At 31.8% G+C, this 21,230-nt stretch overlaps 3 protein-coding genes across 11 annotated transcripts in view; 1 reads left to right on the top strand and 2 right to left on the bottom strand.

The window, feature by feature from the left end:
• Positions 1–10,828, bottom strand: part of LOC141483248 (uncharacterized) — a 403,587-nt gene extending 392,759 nt beyond the window's left edge. For 6 of the 9 annotated variants that reach the window (XR_012465981.1, XR_012465976.1, XR_012465979.1 and 3 more), the window contains exons 1-2: positions 9,611–10,816; positions 4,605–8,327 (exon numbers count right to left, since the gene is read on the bottom strand). Coding sequence is in view for 1 of the 9 variants with exons in the window: in XM_074177738.1 (XP_074033839.1) it covers positions 7,522–8,327; positions 9,611–9,881 (1,077 nt within the window). In the remaining 8 variants the exon portion in view is untranslated. Of the gene's footprint in view, positions 1–3,912; positions 8,328–9,610 lie in introns of those variants that run through there. The other 3 variants (XM_074177739.1, XM_074177740.1, XM_074177738.1) reach the window with 2 other exon arrangements.
• LOC141483253 (uncharacterized) lies at positions 608–2,058 on the bottom strand. Its single transcript, XM_074177745.1, has 3 exons — positions 1,564–2,058; positions 1,304–1,513; positions 608–1,208 (listed from the first exon to the last, which is right to left on the bottom strand). The coding sequence occupies exons 1-3, from the start codon at positions 1,588–1,590 to the stop codon at positions 963–965; spliced, it is 483 nt and encodes a 160-aa protein (XP_074033846.1). The 5' UTR covers positions 1,591–2,058; the 3' UTR covers positions 608–962.
• Positions 10,829–12,110: 1,282 nt separating the features above from the next.
• Positions 12,111–21,230, top strand: LOC141483246 (uncharacterized). Its single transcript, XM_074177735.1, has 2 exons — positions 12,111–12,649; positions 19,540–21,230. The coding sequence occupies exons 1-2, from the start codon at positions 12,340–12,342 to the stop codon at positions 20,466–20,468; spliced, it is 1,239 nt and encodes a 412-aa protein (XP_074033836.1). The 5' UTR covers positions 12,111–12,339; the 3' UTR covers positions 20,469–21,230.

The following is a 21,230-nucleotide window of genomic DNA, read 5'->3' as shown; positions in this document are numbered from 1 at the left end:
TTTTCAATTCTGCCCTCTACATCATCACTGATTAGTGATACCCCTTTTGCTAATAAACTTGTAATCAATGGAGTTGAGTGAGCTGCCCTTTGCCTAAATGAATGCTGCATATTGTTTTTATGTCTCCTTAGATGGACTACACTACCACTAATGTGTTTTTTACAAACACTGGAAAAAGTTTTTTCGTTCTTGGATTGAATCAATTTTAATTTTTCTTATCATTCTTCCAGAAACTTTTGCTTATAAATCCTCTTTCTTTTTCCTGGCGGATATCCCTCTTCATTTTCAGACTCAAATTCTGATAATGAAGAAACTTCACATTCTCTTCCTATTCCATATTATCGTTGTTATGGTTAAAATAAGTGTCTCTATTCTCTAATTCTGCTTGGCTGATATCAAAATGCAGTGTTGCCAATGGATGAGAATGAAAAGATCCTCTTCTGGACTCGAAATTATCCGATTTTGCCCGAAATTATCCGATTTGTTGAAAACAAACAAAAATAGTAAATCAATACTGTATATTCAGGTTTCGTACAAAATAGAAGGCAGGAATAGGTATTTTGAAGCAATAATGAAAAAAATTAGTTATTTCATATTTATTTATATAAAAAAGGAACATTCTACAGAAAATACTCTCATTCAAACTAAAAAATCTTTGGTATCATTGAAATACACTAAAAAAAAGATTGAAAAAAATAACAAGTTTACCTAAAATACATCTATTCTAACTAAAAAAATCTTTGGTAGCATTAACATATAAAAAAAAAGATTGAAAAAACAAAAAAGTTACGTATATCATGAAAGATATTTTTTAAAAGTGGGCACAAAGTATCCATCAGCAAAAAAGATATTTGGTTTGTAGCCAACAGGGCACAAAGTTTTATTTCCGCGATTCTGACGGCAATTTCTTCGCTGTTTTCCGTGAAAAGTTCTGTGATCTTGGTGCTTGTAGACACTTTTTGTCAATTTAATTTGTGTTTTTCACTATTCGAGTGTTTAATAAGGACAGTTTTATGAGCTACCACATCCATATTGCATACGTTACAAAAGGCAAACTCTGTTCCTCGACCTGCTGGTTTTGAAGACTTTTCCAACCAACCCTTAAATTTGGGATTGTTGATCCAAGAAAGTACGAAGCCAATCTTCTTTTCCCTTTCTCCAGGATTTCCAATTTTTTTCTTTTTTCTTTCTGGTTGAGAAATTGCAGCCTAAAATAAACGAATGTAATACTGAATTATCTATTCCAAATATTTTTGTTTTAATAAACAGTAGATTATTTGTACCTTTATGAAAAAATACTCACAAAATCATTTCCAGAGGTTTGCTCTGTCTCTGTCGCAAAGGACGTCGAAGGTTCCCCCCATTTATCGGCACCCCTAGGTCTATCACAGGTTGTGGTAGGAACGGTACTACAACCTGGTTTCTCTTGATCATTTGCCTTTGGCTTTTCGTTCCCGATCACAACCTCTGAAGACGGCTTAATTGGTAGTTCTGGTATCCGTTTTTCCTTCTTCTAAAACCCACAACAAAAAATAGTACTTATATTAGCATATAAAGTTTTACCTTATGATCAATAAGCCACTTGTACATTTTTTTTTATTTCCTTAGGATGTGCAAATGAAGCAACCAACAACGCTTTTATTTAGAACAACTTATTTGAAAACTTCTATTCACTTCAAATCATTAAACGACCGAAACAATAATCAATTATCAATTGCGTAGGTAAATATTATGAAAATGGAACTTCAGTGTGGGGAGAACCGCTCTATACGCGACATCTGATAGTGAATAGCGGAATCTCTCGCGTGACGGGCACTGCGATGGGATAACATGTACTACAGAATTCTACTTTTCATGGAATAAAGGAAATTCGACAATAGAATTCTTCGTTACACAGAATCTCATTATCTCAACCCTATGCTTCAACACGAAATATCGCTGTTGTCAAGTCTAAACATTCAGTCGGATCCTAATTATCCGATTTTCGACAGGGTGAGAAAATTATCCGCCAACCCTTCAAATTATCCGCAAATCGGATAATTATCCGCCAATCGGCAACACTGTCAAAATGTCTAAAAATCCTGGTATATCTACTCATACCTGCAAAAGTTTGGGGTAAAATGAGGGATTTATGGCTAACTTGATTAGCAGAGATCAACGCCGTTTCAGATGGCGCAAGCAGTCATTACAGTAAACTGTAATTATAGACCACACAGGACACAGGGTGTATTTGAATTTATATTTTCATTTTTCATACTGTACTTTTATGATAAGTTAAGAAGTGAGTTAATGAATTTTTTGTGTGTTTTAAGTGTTATTGACGAATTGTCAGTATATTAAATCGAAAGATAAGTGTCTAAGTTCTGGTGAATTATTCGTTGAAGTTTCAACCCAAGCAAAGTTTTGAAGAAATTTCATGTAATTTCTTGATATTTCAACCCAAGAAATGTTGGCAGATGTTATTATATATTTGACACTGGTTGTTTATCGGAACGAATTCCGCAAAACAGGTGGTAAGTATAAAAATTATATACTTGAATACATGTTTTTGGTATGGTATTGGAATGGAAAAACTTCTTTATCCAGCCTCAGAGGTCTCAAACTCTATGTTTCCAGAAAAATTTCGTTTTATTTTGGACAGAAGCTAACATGAACATGAAATTTCTTATTTGTGTGATAGCAATATTTTATTTATTTCACAACTCATAGAACTACAATATTTCCTGCAAGAATCTGATGAAGGTTCCTTACATTTTTTTATTTTATTTCCATTATATTCTTATTGCATCAAGAAAAGTGAATCAACAGCGTGCAAGAAACAGTAAAACATTTTTATTTTCCACTTATTGATACTGGAAATCAGTTTTATTACCAATATACAAACAATAATTACCTACTCATTTGAAAAATCAGCTGAATATGTCTATAATCTTTAATTTTCACACAATTTACATACATATAATACAGGTCAAATCATTATGAAGGTGAGAAATAATAATAACTTCCTCATTTTCCCAAAATGTATTTGCAAACTTCCCAAAAAAATAAATATGATAGGAAGAACATTTCAGCAATAAAACATGAGATAATTAATGTGTAACTATGTTATATATAAATGCAGTGTGTCACAAGAAGTATGCAACAAATTAAAACCTATTTTACTCTGAATGTCACAAAAAAAAGTTATTTGTGATAGAAGTTGGTGCTTCACAAGGAATTCCATGATGGATGATGGGGAAGTTGTGTCGAGTCCTTGGTTTTGTGCATTAAACATCATTCTTTTCAAAAAGTCATTCAGAAGTCTCTCAATTTTTGGAAATACAGAAAAAAATCATTGGAAATATTTTAACGTTTCAAAAAAAGAACAAAAATCAAAAGCAATTATCTCTAATATAAATTTATAATTCATGACATTAAAAATAAAATAAAAATTAATTGGCGCTCCGGGGCGACTTCATTGATTCCAGTGGCGCATTTGCTTTTTCAGCTGCAGGAAAACCCGGAAAAACCTGCAGCACCACATCATCTGAAGATCTTGATCTTTATATACCGTTATGAATTCATGAAACAACAAATATTTCAATAACTACGGAATATTAATTAAAAATGATTTGAATAATGAGGTGATGACATACCAGTGAGATAAAAAAAAATTATAAAACAATTTAATGAGGACCTTCCTAATGTTCAAAATCTGAATAATTCACTAGATTACAAAGAAATATTCCCAGTGAATTCTTTGTAGAACTTTTCGATTACCTGTTAAGAGATCCTTTTGATAAGCACCAACTTTTAACTATTTTTTTTTAATTAATAATAAAAAAGTTTCCTCTTTGATGCATAAAATTTGGAATAAGCGGTTTATATACGAAAAACAATGTAATGTGTAGAAAAACCAGTTGTTTTCTAATAGATATTCAAGCAAAATACATCTACTCATAGTGACTATGGATGTATGTATATCACACCAGCAGTTCTACTCATGAATCAGGACATTGATTTTCTTATACATACATATCTCGTTACATACACAAAATCATTCAAGAGAAATAGCATTACAGTCCCACCTTGAACTCCTCTTGCAAGCCTTTGGGTTCTGCAAATAACTTGAGAGAAATTACAAGGCAAAATTCATTAATTTACAATGGATGTATTGAACATCAGATGTATTGAATAACTTCTTTGGTTCAGAAAGTATGTGAACTATTTATTGTCTGTAAAAGTATATTGAACTTTATAAGATTTCTGTAATTATGGTTATTGAAATTTACAATTCCAGCATAAATTGAACAAAGTTTAATTCAAATATCTTCCATTATTATTGTAATTTGATTTCATTGAGTCATATTTTTTGCTATGATTTCATGTGCAGGCCATCACTGATAGACTAATTTGACACTTGACCCCCACGCCAATTAAAATTTTGAAAAATGTTGAAGTGCCTCCCCCAGCCATCTATCGAGCAATCACAATGTGTTTTTCTTTTCAAAAAATAGTATCGGTAATAGCCCCCAAACGTTTTTTTCATGTTTCTACGTTAAACCGTTCAAAAGTTAAGTTAGTTTCTTATCGATCTGAGGTGAAATGGTATTTAATGTCCTTACCAGTGGTAAATTAATTTCCAGTTTCCTTGTGATGGGATTTCTTTTATATTCAGGTTCCCACGAAAAGTAAAATTCTGTAATATTCAGAGAACATCATGGTTGAATTTATGCAGATTGCAAGCCTAAAGGAACACCTTCTAAGGCAGTGAATTCCAATGCTTTGCCGTTTATTGTTAGAACTTGACCTTGGAAAGAAAATAGTTTATTTTCTTTTAGAATACAAATACGAAATGTCTTCTGATATACTTTAATTGCTTACTACAACCTTTTATATTGAGTGTGTAAAAGAGTTCTTTTTTTTCAAATGATTTGACCATCAATTATGATACAGGTAGTTTTTTGAAAATATTCAGTTAAATTAAAAAAAAAAACACAGCTGATGAGAATATAATATCTCAACAGATATTTTCAGATTTTTCAAAATTTTACTCGCAGAAGAATTGTATTTTTTTAAAATTTTAATTTTCGAGGGCTCTTACACTATGCTCTTTAGCACAGTAGATATTCAATCCAGAGATCAAATATGTCTTCAGTACCTCTCTTGACAATTTTTCCTTGTGGTGTTCACAGCCTACAATATTTTTGGGAGAAAAATTTTACAGTTTGCTTAAAATTACTGAAAGGCAATTTCTTTTAAGTTCCCTCTCAAAAACACCTGATATTGTGGCTTCAACATCGTGAAGAATGCTATTAATTTTTTGTGATGGAAACGTTAAAAATCTCCTGCTCTTGTTTCTTATGAGGGAATTGAATATTTCATTTCCCTTCCCCAATATCGAATCCACACATTCTCCACATTTGGTGTTGCCTTTAATTTTTTTTGCAACATATCCACAGAAAAAATTTCGGAGATATTTTCTTCTATTTCAATATAGAATATAAATTTTTGCTTTTTTTCTTTCAGATCTCCAATATGAAGAAGGGATATTTGTCCAACTTGAATTGATTCACGAGTATTGCATCCACCTGCAGCTCTCATCATCCCAAAAAGTGCTGGAAATGATAACAACAAAGTTGATTAGAATTGTTATGGATATGTGAACATTATCATCTCCAAATGATCTTGGTTTAATCTGGTTGTCATCAAGTATTTGAAACCAAGATGGGGTTAGGAATATTCTCTAGTTGAATACTGCTAGAATTTACCAATGGATGTACAGCGATCAGGATAACAAAACGATGTCCTCACTCTATTTGTTTTGAGAGTCAACTGTCGGAAGTTAAGAACGGATCATAATTTCATGGCCACAATGTGAATTTTGCGGTAAATTCGAATCACAAACAGGTGTGTCCCAGACCACCCGCCGTCCCAATCCTCCCGAATTACCTCTATACATTATTGTTGAAAGAACAAATTTTTTATTGACAAAGCATAAAATTTATAGTTATCAGTTGTTTCGAGAAGACTTTTTCTTTCTTTGCATGATCTGCACATCTTTGTGAAGAGTTTATTTCGATATTATTTGCTTTCTTCAGTTATTTGGGAAATTCACAGATTTTTTGTAAAAAGATGGAGAAGTAAGTAGAAGGCCAAAATCTTTCCCAAAAATGATTCTCTCTCCAAAATATATCACTTTCAATTCAATCTGTTTAATGTTCTGTACATTCATAATGTGTGTGTAATTCCAGTATAATTATTTAGTTATAGTTGCTTGTTTATAATGAACTTACTATGGTATTTGTAAATGGTACTCAGTTAAACAGAGCAGTATTAATACTGGACTTTGCCGAGGATTAAAAAATAAAGACATTATTATTAATTTTATATTTTGAGATAATAAATTTTATTTTATCAACTTCACGATTTTCTATACCACAAAACAAATTATCAAAAAATAACCTAGCAGAATGAAATAATTTTTCCGATTTTTATGAGTTTTTGAATACTTCAAGCTGATTTTACAATGAAATGGTTTTTTCTCAGTATACATTCTGCATAAAAAAGCATTATGAATCTTTTTCTTCATGAGTTTTCAAATTACCAATTTGAATAAGTGACTTCAAGCAGATTTTACACTGAAATGGCTTTTCACCAGTATGAGTTCTTTCATGTCTTTTCAAATTACCATTTTGAATAAATGACTTCGGAAATTATTTCTTTCCAGTATGAGTTCTTTCATGTGTTTTCAAACTACTTGAGTGATTTCAAGCAGATTTTACACTGAAATGGCTTTTCACCAGTATGGGTTCTTTCATGTGGTTTTAAATTATTACCATCAATAAAAGACTTCGAGCAGATTTTACACTGAAATGATTTAATTCCAGTATGAGTTCTTTCATATTTTTTCAAATTACTATTATGAATAAAATACTTCAAACAGATTTTACACTGAAATGGCTTTTCACCAGTATGGGTTCTTTCATGAGATTTCAAATTAGCACTCTGAAAAAATGACCAAGCAGATTTTACACTGAAATGGCTTTTCACCAGTATGAGTTCTTTTATGTCTTTTCAAATTACCATTTTAAATAAATGACTTCGAGCAGATTTTACACTGAAATTATTTCTTTCCAGTATGAGTTCTTTCATGTGTTTTCAAACTACTACTTTGAGTGAATGATTTCAAGCGGATTTTACACTGAAATGGCTTTTCACCAGTATGGGTTCTTTCATGTGGTTTTAAATTACTACTATCAATAAAAGACTTCGAGCAGATTTTACACTGAAATGATTTAATTCCAGTATGAGTTCTTTCATGTTTTTTCAAATTACTATTATGAATAAAATACTTCAAACAGATTTTACACTGAAATGGCTTTTCACCAGTATGGGTTCTTTCATGAGATTTCAAATTAGCACTCTGAAAAAATGACCAAGCAGATTTTACACTGAAATGATTTCTTTCCAGTATGACATTTCATGTCTTTTCAAATAACCATTTTGAATAAATGACTTCAGGCAGATTTTACACTGAAATTATTTCTTTCCAGTATGAGTTCTTTCATGTGTTTTCAAACTACTATTTTGAGTGAATGATTTCAAGCAGATTTTACACTGAAATGGCTTTTCACCAGTATGGGTTCTTTCATGTGGTTTTAAATTACTACTATCAATGAAAGACTTCGAGCAGATTTTACACTGAAATGATTTAATTCCAGTATGAGTTCTTTCATGTTTTTTCAAATTACTATTATGAATAAAATACTTCAAACAGATTTTACACTGAAATGGCTTTTCACCAGTATGGGTTCTTTCATGAGATTTCAAATTAGCACTCTGAAAAAATGACTTCGAGCAGATTTTACACTGAAATGATTTCTTTCCAGTATGACTTATTTCATGTCTTTTCAAATTACCATTTAGAATAAATGACTTCAGGCAGATTTTACACTGAAATGATTTCTTTCCAGTATGACTTATTTCATGTCTTTTCAAATTACTACTTTGAGTGAATGACTTCAGGCAGATTTTACACTGAAATGTTTTTTTTTCAGTATGTGTTTTTTTGTGGGCTTTCAAATTACTTCTTCCAACAAATGACTTTAGACATATTTTACATTGGAATGATATCTTCCTTATATGAGTTTTTTCATGTATTCTCAAATGATTTTTCGAAATGAATGATTTTGAGCAGATTTTGCACTGATACGGTTTCACAATATGATCGTTTGCAGTGCCAAAGTCCTTTTGACATAACGCTGATGACTTCTTTTCATTGAAGCTCTCTTCTTTCTTCTCGATGACCATTTCATCCTCCATTTTAACAGAAAAGTTCCCAGAATCTATGAAAAAAATACAAATAAATTAGGTATTTTATACAAAATTATTCGTTTGACAATAGTATTTAATTTTCACTTATTTACTGTTGATTTTATCCCTCAAAAAGGAGTAACCAAAAAATTCAAACTTTTCAATCAAACAGATTAATAACAAATCAAAGTATATTTATACATAATATTTTTTTCCCAGAGGTTTCATGAATAAAAAATTCAAAATTTGATTAGAAATTTAAAAATGAATTGTAAAAAAATTCAAGGGAAAATGAATTATTAATACTGAGGAGAGTTTTTGTAATTGATTATCAACTATTTTGATTGATAGGTAGAATTGAAATGCCTTGCATAAAATTAATCTAATGAAAGTCTTTTTTACACACTATAAATAAAGCACTCTCTCTCTCCCGGCGTGAGTTTCGCTAAACAAGTTAGCATCATCCAATGATTAAAACTAAATATTTCAACTAAGTTAGAACCTTTTATATACAACTGTATGTACCATATACATCAAATTCAGAACTGGGTTCACCGAAACGGATCAACAGTTGTACCCTCCTCACATAAATGCAGATCAGAGGAAGATATATTTGCATAAATAATCCAAAATTAGTTATTATACAAAGTATGAATAACAAAGAAAATACAAAGTCTGTTAAAAAAATAATGTTGTGAATGTGAATGTTCAAATTTCGCAGGCTACATATATTTGATTAGCAATATTTTTTTATGTTGGTATGTGTAACTAATGTTACAAATAAAAGTGACGAAACTGCAGTAACGTTAGTTACAAATAAAAGTGGTAAAAAACATAGAAAGTTTCATTTCTCTTTTCTTCATTGTTCAAAAACACTTGAAATGTTAATTGTGACATACGGTGATTATACGCTGAGTCAAGAGGTACAAGCTTTTCACAGAAAGCCGAAAAGATGTGATTCTGAAGATTTTGTCAATTGAGAAGGAATGAAAAGTATCAATTGGTAGAGGAATCAAAAACCACAAAAATAACGGGAATGTTCATTTCAGTGTGGATATCATATAGAATGGGATTGGACAATTTGATATAAGATAAAAAAGATAACTTTTGTCTGATTTCTAGTAAGTTTTCATAGTTTGACAACTGGTTTCAGTTCGTTAAACCATTCTCAAGTAAACACAGTTTACTACATTCTCCTACTGACTTCAACTCAGTACCAATATTCAATATGAATTTCTACAAAATAAATAGGTCATCAATCGAACATGATTGGAAAACTACTGAATGCAAAAAAACCTTCATCAAACTACATTACCTGTGGTGGGTTTTGAATCATGAGTCATATCTTCACCCTGTATATCAAGGAACTTATTTTGAGGGCCTTCACTTATTTCTTCTATACATTTTTCTGATTTCGGTTCAAGGTAAACATCAATGATACTTTCACCAAACACATTTTGTCCAGATTCACTGACTATTTCAGTTTCACTAGTTTCACATTTCATGATATTTGTTTCAAAAACCACATCATTCCCAACATATTCAAGCTCTCTCTTAATTATTCTTTCACAATCATCAGTAGCCATTATCTTTCAACAGAGAGGTTTAGTTTTCAACGACGAATTCTTTATTTTTTATTCAATTTTGTCAACACATTTTTGAAAAGATATAACATCGACATAACCTTAAACCGGTTAAGTCCATATGTCGATATATGTCATTCAACTTCTTATTTTCTTGTTTATTTGTGGTCCAGCACAGCCAAAATGGATGGATAATCTTAAAGAAGTGATTTCCTATATGTTTTGTTATTGATATACATATTGCATGTGTATTTTGTTAAAAATGATTCAGTAAATAAAAGAAATATCTTGAATAATAAATCAGTGTATAAATATTAATGTCAAATGGAAGAAAAAAAGTTCTAGATTCAGGACAGACTGCCAGGTGTGTTTTATTCCAGATCTGTCATTTCCTGCTCTATCAAAATACATCGAGGAGAAGTTGTGTTTTATTGGCATTCAAATCGAGTAATTTCGTTCAAAACTTATTCGTTATCTATTTATCTATCTATCAAACAATGTCGGTGCCCTGACAAGTCTATAGATCAAAGAGACGAAATGTGTACTTTTCCTATTACTGCGTATATGATGAATGGTACTGCGCTTTATCAATACGTTTTTGATCTGAAAGTATTGTCCTGTAGGGAGTCTAAATATCTAATATATAAAAATTGATGTTTGTTTGTTGGTTGGTTGGTTGGTTGGTTGGTAAGTGATAAACTTCTACATCGCTCAACCGATCGTGATGAAACTTGACATGAATAAGTAATTTTTCATAGAGAAGGCTGTCAATTTTTCTGTAACTCGCCACTAGATAACGCTGTAGAACAATTTTTCCCAAGTTCGTTGATTCTGATTCTGTCAAAATATTGGAACAGCAGCGATACAGCAACATAGTACTAGTATAAAATAAAAAACCATTCTCAAACCAATACACGAGTTGGATATCTAGTCAAGGCTTTTCCTATGTGTAGATTAAAGAGAATGATTACCACTATAACAGCAGCGAGTACAATTTCAGAAACGGGTGTATTAAGGTACACCACGATAAATATCGAAGAAACCCGATGATCAGGCATGAAGGTAGGTAATTCGGTACGGACATATGGGATCATGAGAGAGGTGTAACTCTCGAAGCGAAGCAGTAACTCGTCTTGATAATGCCATCTGAGATGATGAATAATACACAACGGATGAACACCCGGAAAAACAACACATCATATATATATATATATATATATATATATATATATATATATATATATATATATATATATATATATATATATATATATATATATATATAAAGAAAGATTTTATCGAGTGGGTATGATATAAAAATCAAAAATGAAACAATTAGTGGACACAACACTCCAAAAGTGGGGCAAACCGCGGACACGTGTTTCTGGCTATTGGCCTCATCAGCGTGGTGTAGCCAAGTGTAAAGATGGGCAACACTTGTTTGCCGAAAGCAGGAAATAACACATATGCACGGAGTCAACAACAGAAGCCAACCGCACATTTGTGGTTCCAGTTAGAAGACCTAGAATTCCCAGGCTACATCTAACATGACCACGTAGGCAGCTATAGCTACCTGCGTGACATCCGGGTCCAGGATATAAATACAAAGAAAGATTTTATCGAGTGGGTATGATATAAAAATCAAAAATGAAACAATTAGTGGACACAACACTCCAAAAGTGGGGCAAACCGCGGACACGTGTTTCTGGCTATTGGCCTCATCAGCGCGGTGTAGCCAAGTGTAAAGATCGGCAAACAAGTGTTGCCCATCTTTACACTTGGCAGGTAGCTATAGCTGCCTACGTGGTCATGTTAGATGTAGCCTGGGAATTCTAGGTCTTCTAACTGGAACCACAAATGTGCGGTTGGCTTCTGTTGTTGACTCCGTGCATATGTGTTATTTCCTGATTTCTGCAAACAAGTGTTGCCCATCTTTACACTTGGCTACACCGCGCTGATGAGGCCAATAGCCAGAAACACGTGTCCGCGGTTTGCCCCACTTTTGGAGTGTTGTGTCCACTAATTGTTTCATTTTTTATTTATAATATATATATATATATATATATATATATATATATATATATATATATATATATATATATATATATATATATATATATATATATATATATATATATATATATATATATATATATATATATATATATATATATATATATATATATATATATATATATATATATATATATATATATATATATATATATATATATATATATATATATATATATGCACTCCAAACATGTAGAAAACAACATCTTCAAGATTAACCCATCCTGGGGGTGCTTCTTATCTGAGACAGCAATTTTGGCTGTGTTGGACCACGAATAAACAAGAAAAGAAGAGGTAGAACGACATTATTTCTGTTCAACAGTGTTGACAAAATTTATAAAAATAAAAATTTTTGTCGTTTACAACAAATTGTATTTGTTCAAAGATAATGGCCTGTGGAAGAATAATTAAGAGAGAGCTTGAATCTGTTGAGGATGAAATGGTTTTTGAAACAAATATCATGAAATGTGAAACAAGTGAAACTGAAGTGGTCCCTGAATCTGGACAATATATGTTTGGTATTGAAACGGTTACTCATAACTTCGAAGAAAAATATTATATAGATCAGATTAAAAATGAAAGTGTCATTGATGAACCCAAATCAGAAAAATGTATAGAAGAAATAAGTGAAGGCCCTCACAATAAGTTCATTGATATACAGGGTGAAGATGTGACTCATAATTCAAAACACACCACAGGTACTGTAGTTTGATGTTTCATTGATGAACTATTTATTTTGTAGAAATTCATGTTGAATATAGGTATTGAGAATATAGACGTAGTAGAATATAGTAAACTTGAGAATGGTTTAACAAACTGAAACTGGTTGTAACAAATTAAAAACTTAGTAGAAATCTTTATCCTCTATTCAATTTTCCAATCTCATTCAATATGATCAGGTGATTTCAATCTCATTGCTAAGTTTTTGCTGCTATGATTTCCACACTGGAATGAACATTCTCATAATTTTTGTGTTTTTGATTCCTCTACCAGTTGATACTTTTCATTCCATCTCAATTAACAAAATCTTCAGAATCACATGTTTTCAGCTTTCTGTGAAAAGCTTGTACCACTTGTAAATATTTTTCGGTCTCAGAGAACAATCACTGTACACTATACAATCACATAAAGCACTTATCTGAAGTGAACTTAATAGAAATATCATATGAAATCAATAACATCACATACTCATTAGCATGCTCGTATAGGTCCTTCTCAACAAATTTAGATATATATCTATTGGATCTAGAGAGCTATTTCTCAACCCAAAATATGAGCGATGTGAACATATTCATGGGCGACATAGATGTAAATATTTTGAACTTAGCAGAAACTGCGGTTAACAGATACATATGTCTGCTGGCAGAGGGAGGATTTTTTCTTTTCTAAACAAGCCAACGAGAGGTCCAAGTTTGATTGATTACATATATATTAAAATTAATAACGAAAATATATATAAGAAAAGGGAAATAGACATATTTTCAAAACTGATATAAGTGACCATGATACCTTACTACTATCCATTAAAACTGAAACGAATAAAAATCCAAAAAAATTCAAAGACAAAACTCCCGCAATATCCAACCCAACTCTTATATCGACAACAATACATTGAAACACGTCTTGTGCACTGAAACTTTGGAAACAGTATTCCAAACAAATGCACTGGAACTAGCTTTCACATGTTTTATTAACCAAGTTTTACTACAAATCGATAGTAGTACACAAATTAAATCAAATAATACAAGAAAACTCACTAAATTGAAAACTTGGATGACGCTTGGCTTACTCAAGGGTTTATTATGGCTCACTGCTATTCACACTCGGACAAATAAACCCAGCTTCTTAACGAAGCCGATTAGTTTGTATGGTGAGTGGTCTTTCAGGTCAGTAAGGCTCTGCCGAACTCTAAGAACCTGATTCGGTCCCCAGAGGCGGGCACAAAGTATATGCTCTGCTGGTTCCCCATTTTCCAGACAGAGGCGACAGACACTGTCTTCCGACAGTCCAAGTCTCTGCATGAAACCGAATATGTGGCTCAGATAAAGAAGTAGCAGATAAATTCAACTACTTTATAAATGTAGGTGAAAACATGTCGAAAAAAATAGAATAACTGGCCCAGCCAACATCGGAAATTGAAAGAAGCATTAAAAACTCGTTATTCTTGCATGCTGTAACTGAAACTACAAATATTATCTCTGGTTTGAAAAACAATTCTTCACCTGATCCAGATAAAACTTCAGTATTCTTCGTAAAAACATTTCAAAACTATCTATTGAAGCCATTATGTCATATCTTCAACTCAATTTTTTAGACTGGTAAAAGTCCTTCCGCTTTCAAAGATTCTATCACGTCTCCGATTTATAAATCTGAAGATTAACATAAAATAAAAAACTATCTCAATATGGATTCAGAGAAAATTAATGGACTGAAGGAGCAGTTTTTGAATTGGAAAACAATGTTATCAATGATTTTCAGGATCAGGAAAAATGAATCGCTGTGTTTTTAGACTTAGCCAAGGTATTCGACACCGTCAATCATGATATCCTCTTTCAGCCTAACAGGACATTGGAGATAGAGGAATGCCTCTCGAAATTTTCAAAGATTACTCATTTAACATAATTCAGATAGTAAAAATTATTAATTTATATAGTAATCCGCTACCCGTCGGCATGGGCGTACCTCAGGGAACAGTAATAAGCCCTATTTTATTTTTGCTCTATGTAAACAATATTTTCAATATCAGCCATTTCAATGGAAAATTCTTATCCTACGCCGATGATACTGCTGTAGTATTTGTGGGACGAACTTGGAATGAAACATACGAAAACGCAAACAAAGGAATGAAAACGATATATAACTGGCTAAGTAATAATATATTGGGTCTCAACATAGATAAAACTAAATTTATAACTTTCTCTTCAACAAGAACCATTACGACCATTACGACCATTACGATTCACAAATATACGTGTACAGAAAACCAAAACTGTAGATGTTCTCGAATATGTAAAACAAATACTATCGAACATTTAGGCGTCATGATCGACCAAAGAGCAAAAAGATGAAGCATACCAAATTTTTAAACACAACAGGTGTGAAGTCAACTGGGAAAAATATAAAAGTCTAAGAAACTATGTAGTTAATTTACTGAAAACTAAAAAGCAAGAATATTATTATAATAAAATTGATTCAAGCTCTAAGAACCAACAACTTATGTGGAAAACCATTAAATCTCTAATTAATACTAAGTCTAATACAGTTGACACAAACAATATTGAATTTGAAGGAGAAGGACAAGTAAAAATCCTTAGAGATGAAGCTGAAATAGCAGAAACTTTCAACAAATATTTTGAATCCAGCTTAGAAGAAATTGTTAAATCAATTAAGACTACTACTTCATGGAAAGGTGAAATTACGGCGGTCTCTAGTTTCGAAAGTTTTAATCAACTTGAATTGAAAGATCTTACAGTAATTGTTAATAGATTGGAAAATAAATCTGGAACAGAAATCTTAGATATCAAGTTTATTAAAGCTACGTTTGGAGTCATTGGTCATGTTTTGTTACATTTTATAAATATCTCTCTACAATATGGGCAATTTCCTGAGCACCTGAAAACTAGCATAATAGTACCTGTTCCCAGGTACTAATACTAATAAAGCGGGAGAATTCCGTCCAGTAAACACCTTACCAGGAATGGAGAAACTACTAGAAATGGCTGTATACGATCAACTCCTAAGTTATGTTGAGGCCAATAATATTCTCATAAGTAATCAATCCGGTTTTAGGAAAAATCATTCTTGTGAAACGGCTTTACAACTTACGATTAGTAAATGGACTCAATCTATTGACAACGGAGATTATGTTGTAACAGTATTCTTAGACTTAAGAAGAGCTTTTGAAACAATTGACCGTAATATATTAATGAAAAAATTGGAAGCTATAGGTCTTAAAGGAACAGTGCTAGGATGGTTTAAGGACTACTTAAGCGATCGAAGACAAATCACTAAAGTGGGTAATGTTCTCTCATCTCCTATTAACGCAAAAATTTGGGATACCTCAAGGAAGTGTCTTGGACCCTTTACTATTTCTTATATATATTAATGACATCCGTTTATGTCAAAATTGTGACTTTATGAATTTATTTGCTGATGATACAATGTGAACAACATCTCATAAAGATTTAGAGATAGCTTTGACAAAAATGAATATCTGCCTGGAGGAGATTCATAAATACTTGAATGTCAACAAATTAAAACTAAACGTGTCTAAAACAAAAGCCATGATTCTGACCACAGCATTAGATATATAAACATAAATTACTATTCTTTGGAAATTAATAAAGAAAAAATAGAATTTATAACCGAAATTAAATACCTGGGATTCATGTTAGACAACTGTTTATCTTATAATGCACACTTCAAATACATAACTAAAAAAATCTCAAAGAAACTTTACTTTTTCACTCGAATCTCTTATCATTTGTCAGTTTCTTCCAAGGTCACTATATATAACACAATCATTCAGCCTCATTTCGATTATTGTAGTACATTACTATATGGGTGTGATCAAAACAAAATTTCGACTTTACAAAAACTACAAAATCGTGGAATGAGAGTCATATTAAAATGTAATCATTATACAAGCATAAAGTTTATGCTCGACGCATTACAATGGTTATCAATACAAGAAAGGTTTTATAGATCAACAATGATATTTATTTTTAAGACTATTAATAATATGTTACCATCTTATTTTGATGAATTCATTATTTATCGTGATAGTACTCACAACTACGAGACAAGACATAGTTATCTTTTTCACTTGCCAAGATGCAGATTAACCAGCTCAATGAAAATATTGTTTTATAAAGGTTTAAACCATTTTAATAAGCTGCCAAGAGACATAAAACAAAGCGAAAGTATTTATATATTTAAATCTAAACTAAACAACTATATTAAAACAAACACAATTTTGTAGGAAAAGACTCAATGATGCAGAACATCAGTAGTCTTAAACCCTAACATTTATTATCAGTATGTTTTAAATTGTTAGTATAGTCTTATCTAAGTTAGTTAACTTTGAATTTTATTTCCTTTTCTATTTTATTTCTCAACATTGTTAGGTTACAGTCATATGTATGACTCTAGTTATTAGTTATTATTATTGTTGGTTAAGGACATATTATTATTGTTAACTGATTTATTATTATTATTGTATATTATTATCATTATTATTATTGTATGTAGCCGTGTATATTAGGATTCCAGAGCGTTCCTCTGATGAAATTCCATCTAATAGAACATTCGGCGGCAGAATGTTCTATTAGATGGAATTTCATCAGAGGAACGCTTCATTGACAGTGGGGTTCCACAAAGTTCCGTTTTGGGACCGGTGTTGTTTCTCATTTATGTCAATGACTTGGTCCATGTTAACATAAGTGGTAAATTCACACTATCCTCTGGCATAGCAATACATCCTCCAATTTACTTGATCAAATCATCGTCGACATAAGAACGGTTAAAGAGTGGTGTGATTCCAATCTCTTATCATTGAACATCGATAAAACAAAGGTGATCACGTTTAGATGTAACATAGGGGAAGTACACTTGGAAAATGTAAAAATTGAAAATTTGGAGAAAAACAAATTTTTAGGGCTCTTCATTGATGAAAATCTAAAATTTGATTTCCATGTCGACTACTTATGTAAAAGACTAGCAGGAGGATGTCATGCAGTGAGAGTTGTTGGAAGAGAGTTGGTCAGTACTATCACGAGATCAGTTTATTTTGCACAAATTGAATCCTATTTACGTTATGGAATTTGTTTCTGGGAAAATTGTGCAAAATTTCGCTTCAATATGGTATTCTCTCTACAAAAAAGAGCCATCAGATATTTATGCAAGGCTAGCTACAGGGATTCATGCCGCCCATTATTTGTGAAGCAAAAAATTCTGACCTTAGTATGTCTTTTTATTTTGGAAACAGTGTGTCTTATCCACAAAAAATATAAAAATCAATTTGGGAACACCGCAACTTATAGTACACGTCAGTCTTACTCCGTTTCCCTTCCCACACCTTCTCTAGCCCTTACACAAAATTCTATTATTTTCAATAGCAAGAAGTTATTTAACCACCATCCCATTAATTTAAGGCGAATATATAATGGAAAGAAATTCAGAAAGAAAGTGAAAGAATACCTTGTTGGGAGGCCCTATTATAGTGTGGACGAATTCTACCAAGGCTCTATCGAATAATTGACATGTAGCTTTGTGTAAACAAGTTATTGAAACCAACACAAAATGGCTATCAATGTTCATTATGTAGAATTATATATTTACGTTTACTTAATATTCATAAATTCATGTACTTATATTTGTAGCTGTTCAGCTGGACTTAATATTGTTCTGTCCATATACTCTGCTCCGGTGTTTAAGCATTATTTTATAGTTTATATTTGTTAATTGTCCCTTATACATGTTTTACTTTACTAGACTTTGCCAATAAGATGTTTATATCTTGGGTAATAAAGCATATTTTGATTTGATTTGGGTTGATTCATTCATTCATTGACGGTGTACGGTGCCTTGGTCGAGTCGATGATTAGATACTGCATCTTAGTATGGGGTGGCTTATTCAAAACATCACTACATAATCTTGACGCCTTGAAAAAGGATAGGAGATATTTACAGAGTTACTCTACGAACAAATTGGTTTGTTCAAAGTCAGAAAATTATACATTTATCAATGTTTATTATGGATTTGTAGTAACCCCATTAACATCATTACGCATAAATATAATACGCGAATGACCTCCAAACAAGGAATTACAGTACCATGCTGTAGATTGAGTTATAACCAGAAATTTGTAACTTATTTTGGTCCAAAATTATACAATAAGCTACCACTCCATATGAAAAATATTAATAATTATTGTAAATTAAAGAAGATACTGAAAGTTTTCATCAGAAATCATTATGATCAACTGCAGGATATCTTTGAAAATGTTTGAGCTAAATTACCTGCGCTCTCTCTCTCTTCTCATTACCTTCCTCTAGCCATCATTCTCCCAACTGCTGTTTTAAACCTAGTAAGGTAGACAGTAATATATAACCAAACGACCTATTTTAGCTTTTATTTATTTATTTTATTATGTAACACAACCAATATCAATCTGTAACAGCCACGACACAAGCCTAGCTTAGGTGGCTACAGATTGTCTAATACATGGTTGTATGATAGGATTATTAATGATGATTTGAATTGTAAATTGCAGGGAAATCAAATTATGTAACTGAATGGTTGAATGACATGAAATGAATAAATTACTCACTTACCTACTATATACATTTCCTTATTTCATGAAAAGTTGAAAATTTTCGATTTGTATAAATTTATAGTCGGTTCCAGACACATTACACAACAATCAATAAATTTGTTTCACAAACTTTTTACTGGTTATGAACTATTTGAATAGTAGAATACCAAAAGTTAACTCCTTTTTGGGGGGTAAAATTGACAGTAAATAAGTGAAAAATGAATATTATTTTCAAACAAATGATTTTTTATAAATTTGTAATTTTTTCACAGATTCTGGGAACGTTTTTGTTAAAATAGAGCATGAAACAGTCATCGAGAAGAAAGAAGAGAGCTTCAATGAAAAGAAGTCATCAACATTATGTCAAAAGGACTTTGGCATTGCAAACAATCAAATTGTGAAACCTTATCAAGGCAAAATCTGCTCGAAATCATTCATTTGGAGAAGTCATTTGAAAGAACATGAAAAACCTCATACAGGAGAGAAATCATTCCAATGTAAAATATGTCTAAAGTCATTTGTTGAAGAAAGTAATTTCAAAGCTCATGAAAGAATTCATACTGGGGAAAAACCATTTCAGTGTGAAATCTGCTTGAACTCCTTTATTAAAAATGGTAATTTGAAATATCATGAAAGAGCCCATACCGGTGAAAAACCATTTCAGTGTAAAATCTGCTCGAAGTCATTTTTTCAGAGTACTAATTTGAAATTGCATGAAAGAACTCATACTGGTGAAAAGGCATTTCAGTGTAAAATCTGCTTGAAGTCATTCACTCGTAGTGATATTTTGAAAACACATGAAAGAAAACATACTGGGAAAAAATCATTTCAGTGTAAAATCTGCTCGAAGTCATTTTTGCAGAATGCTAATTTGAAAATGCATGAAAGAACCCATACTGGTGAAAAGCCATTTCAGTGTAAAATCTGCTTGAAGTCATTCACTCGTAGTGATAATTTGCAAAGACATGAAAGAACTCATATTGGAATTAAATCATTTCAGTGTAAAATCTGCTCGAAGTCATTTTTTCAGAGTTCTCATTTGAAATCTCATGAAAGAACCCATACTGGTGAGAAACCATTTAAGTGTAAAATCTGCTTGAAGTCATTTAGTCACAGTAGTAATTTGAAAATTCATGAAAAAAACATTCATAATGCTTCTTTATGCAGAACGTATATTGAGAAAAAACCATTTCAGTGTTAAATCTACTTGAAGTCTTCGAAAACTGAGTACGGTTCACAATTATTCAATAGTACGTACAGTAGAATCTCACTAATCCGGCACTATTAAAAACTTGAGGGTGCCGGATTATTGGAATGTTCGAATTACTGGATGATAGAGAAAAACATATTAGATCTTGTGTTTTGGTTTACTTAATATTTTCAACTACACCTTATTCTTACTTCAAAACAACTGGTAAATACGTTCGCACGTGAACGTGATAAGTTTTGAGGTTAGACTGCTAGACAACGACGTGGCGACGGAGCGCATAGGCGTAGAAGAGTGAAGAAGGCGCTGGGAGAGGGTGCCGGATTATTGGAAGTATCCGTCTATTGAAGTACCGGATTAGTGAGATTCTACTGTACATTATAAACACAAAAGCAAAAATAGCTAAATAGGTATATTTGAATTACACACATTACGACGGAAAAATTTTGGCTTTCTACCTTTCCATCTTTATACAAAAAAATTTAGGAATCTTCCAAATGAAGAAAGAAATCAAATAATTTCGAAATAAACTCTTCACAAGAGGTGCAGATCATGCAGAGAAGTACTTTAAGGCACAAACTGGAAGAAAAATCTTCTCAAAACAACTGATAGCTGTACGTTTGTCAGTCAGAACTGTGTTCTTTCAATAAAAAAGTATAAATTGTTTGAATTACTTATTGTTTCAAGTCTGACCGGTTCTTTGCTTGCTAAAAAATGACAATATCATCATGAAAAATGAGAAGAAAAAAAACAATG

Source organism: Leptinotarsa decemlineata, unplaced genomic scaffold (assembly GCF_025532065.1).
Source record: "Leptinotarsa decemlineata unplaced genomic scaffold, Ldec_3_MD MMD2_tig00003192_RagTag_RagTag, whole genome shotgun sequence".
NCBI lineage: Eukaryota > Metazoa > Arthropoda > Insecta > Coleoptera > Chrysomelidae > Leptinotarsa > Leptinotarsa decemlineata.
The sequence above is the reverse complement of the archived record's forward strand: the minus strand, read 5'-3'. Positions and strand labels throughout refer to the sequence as shown.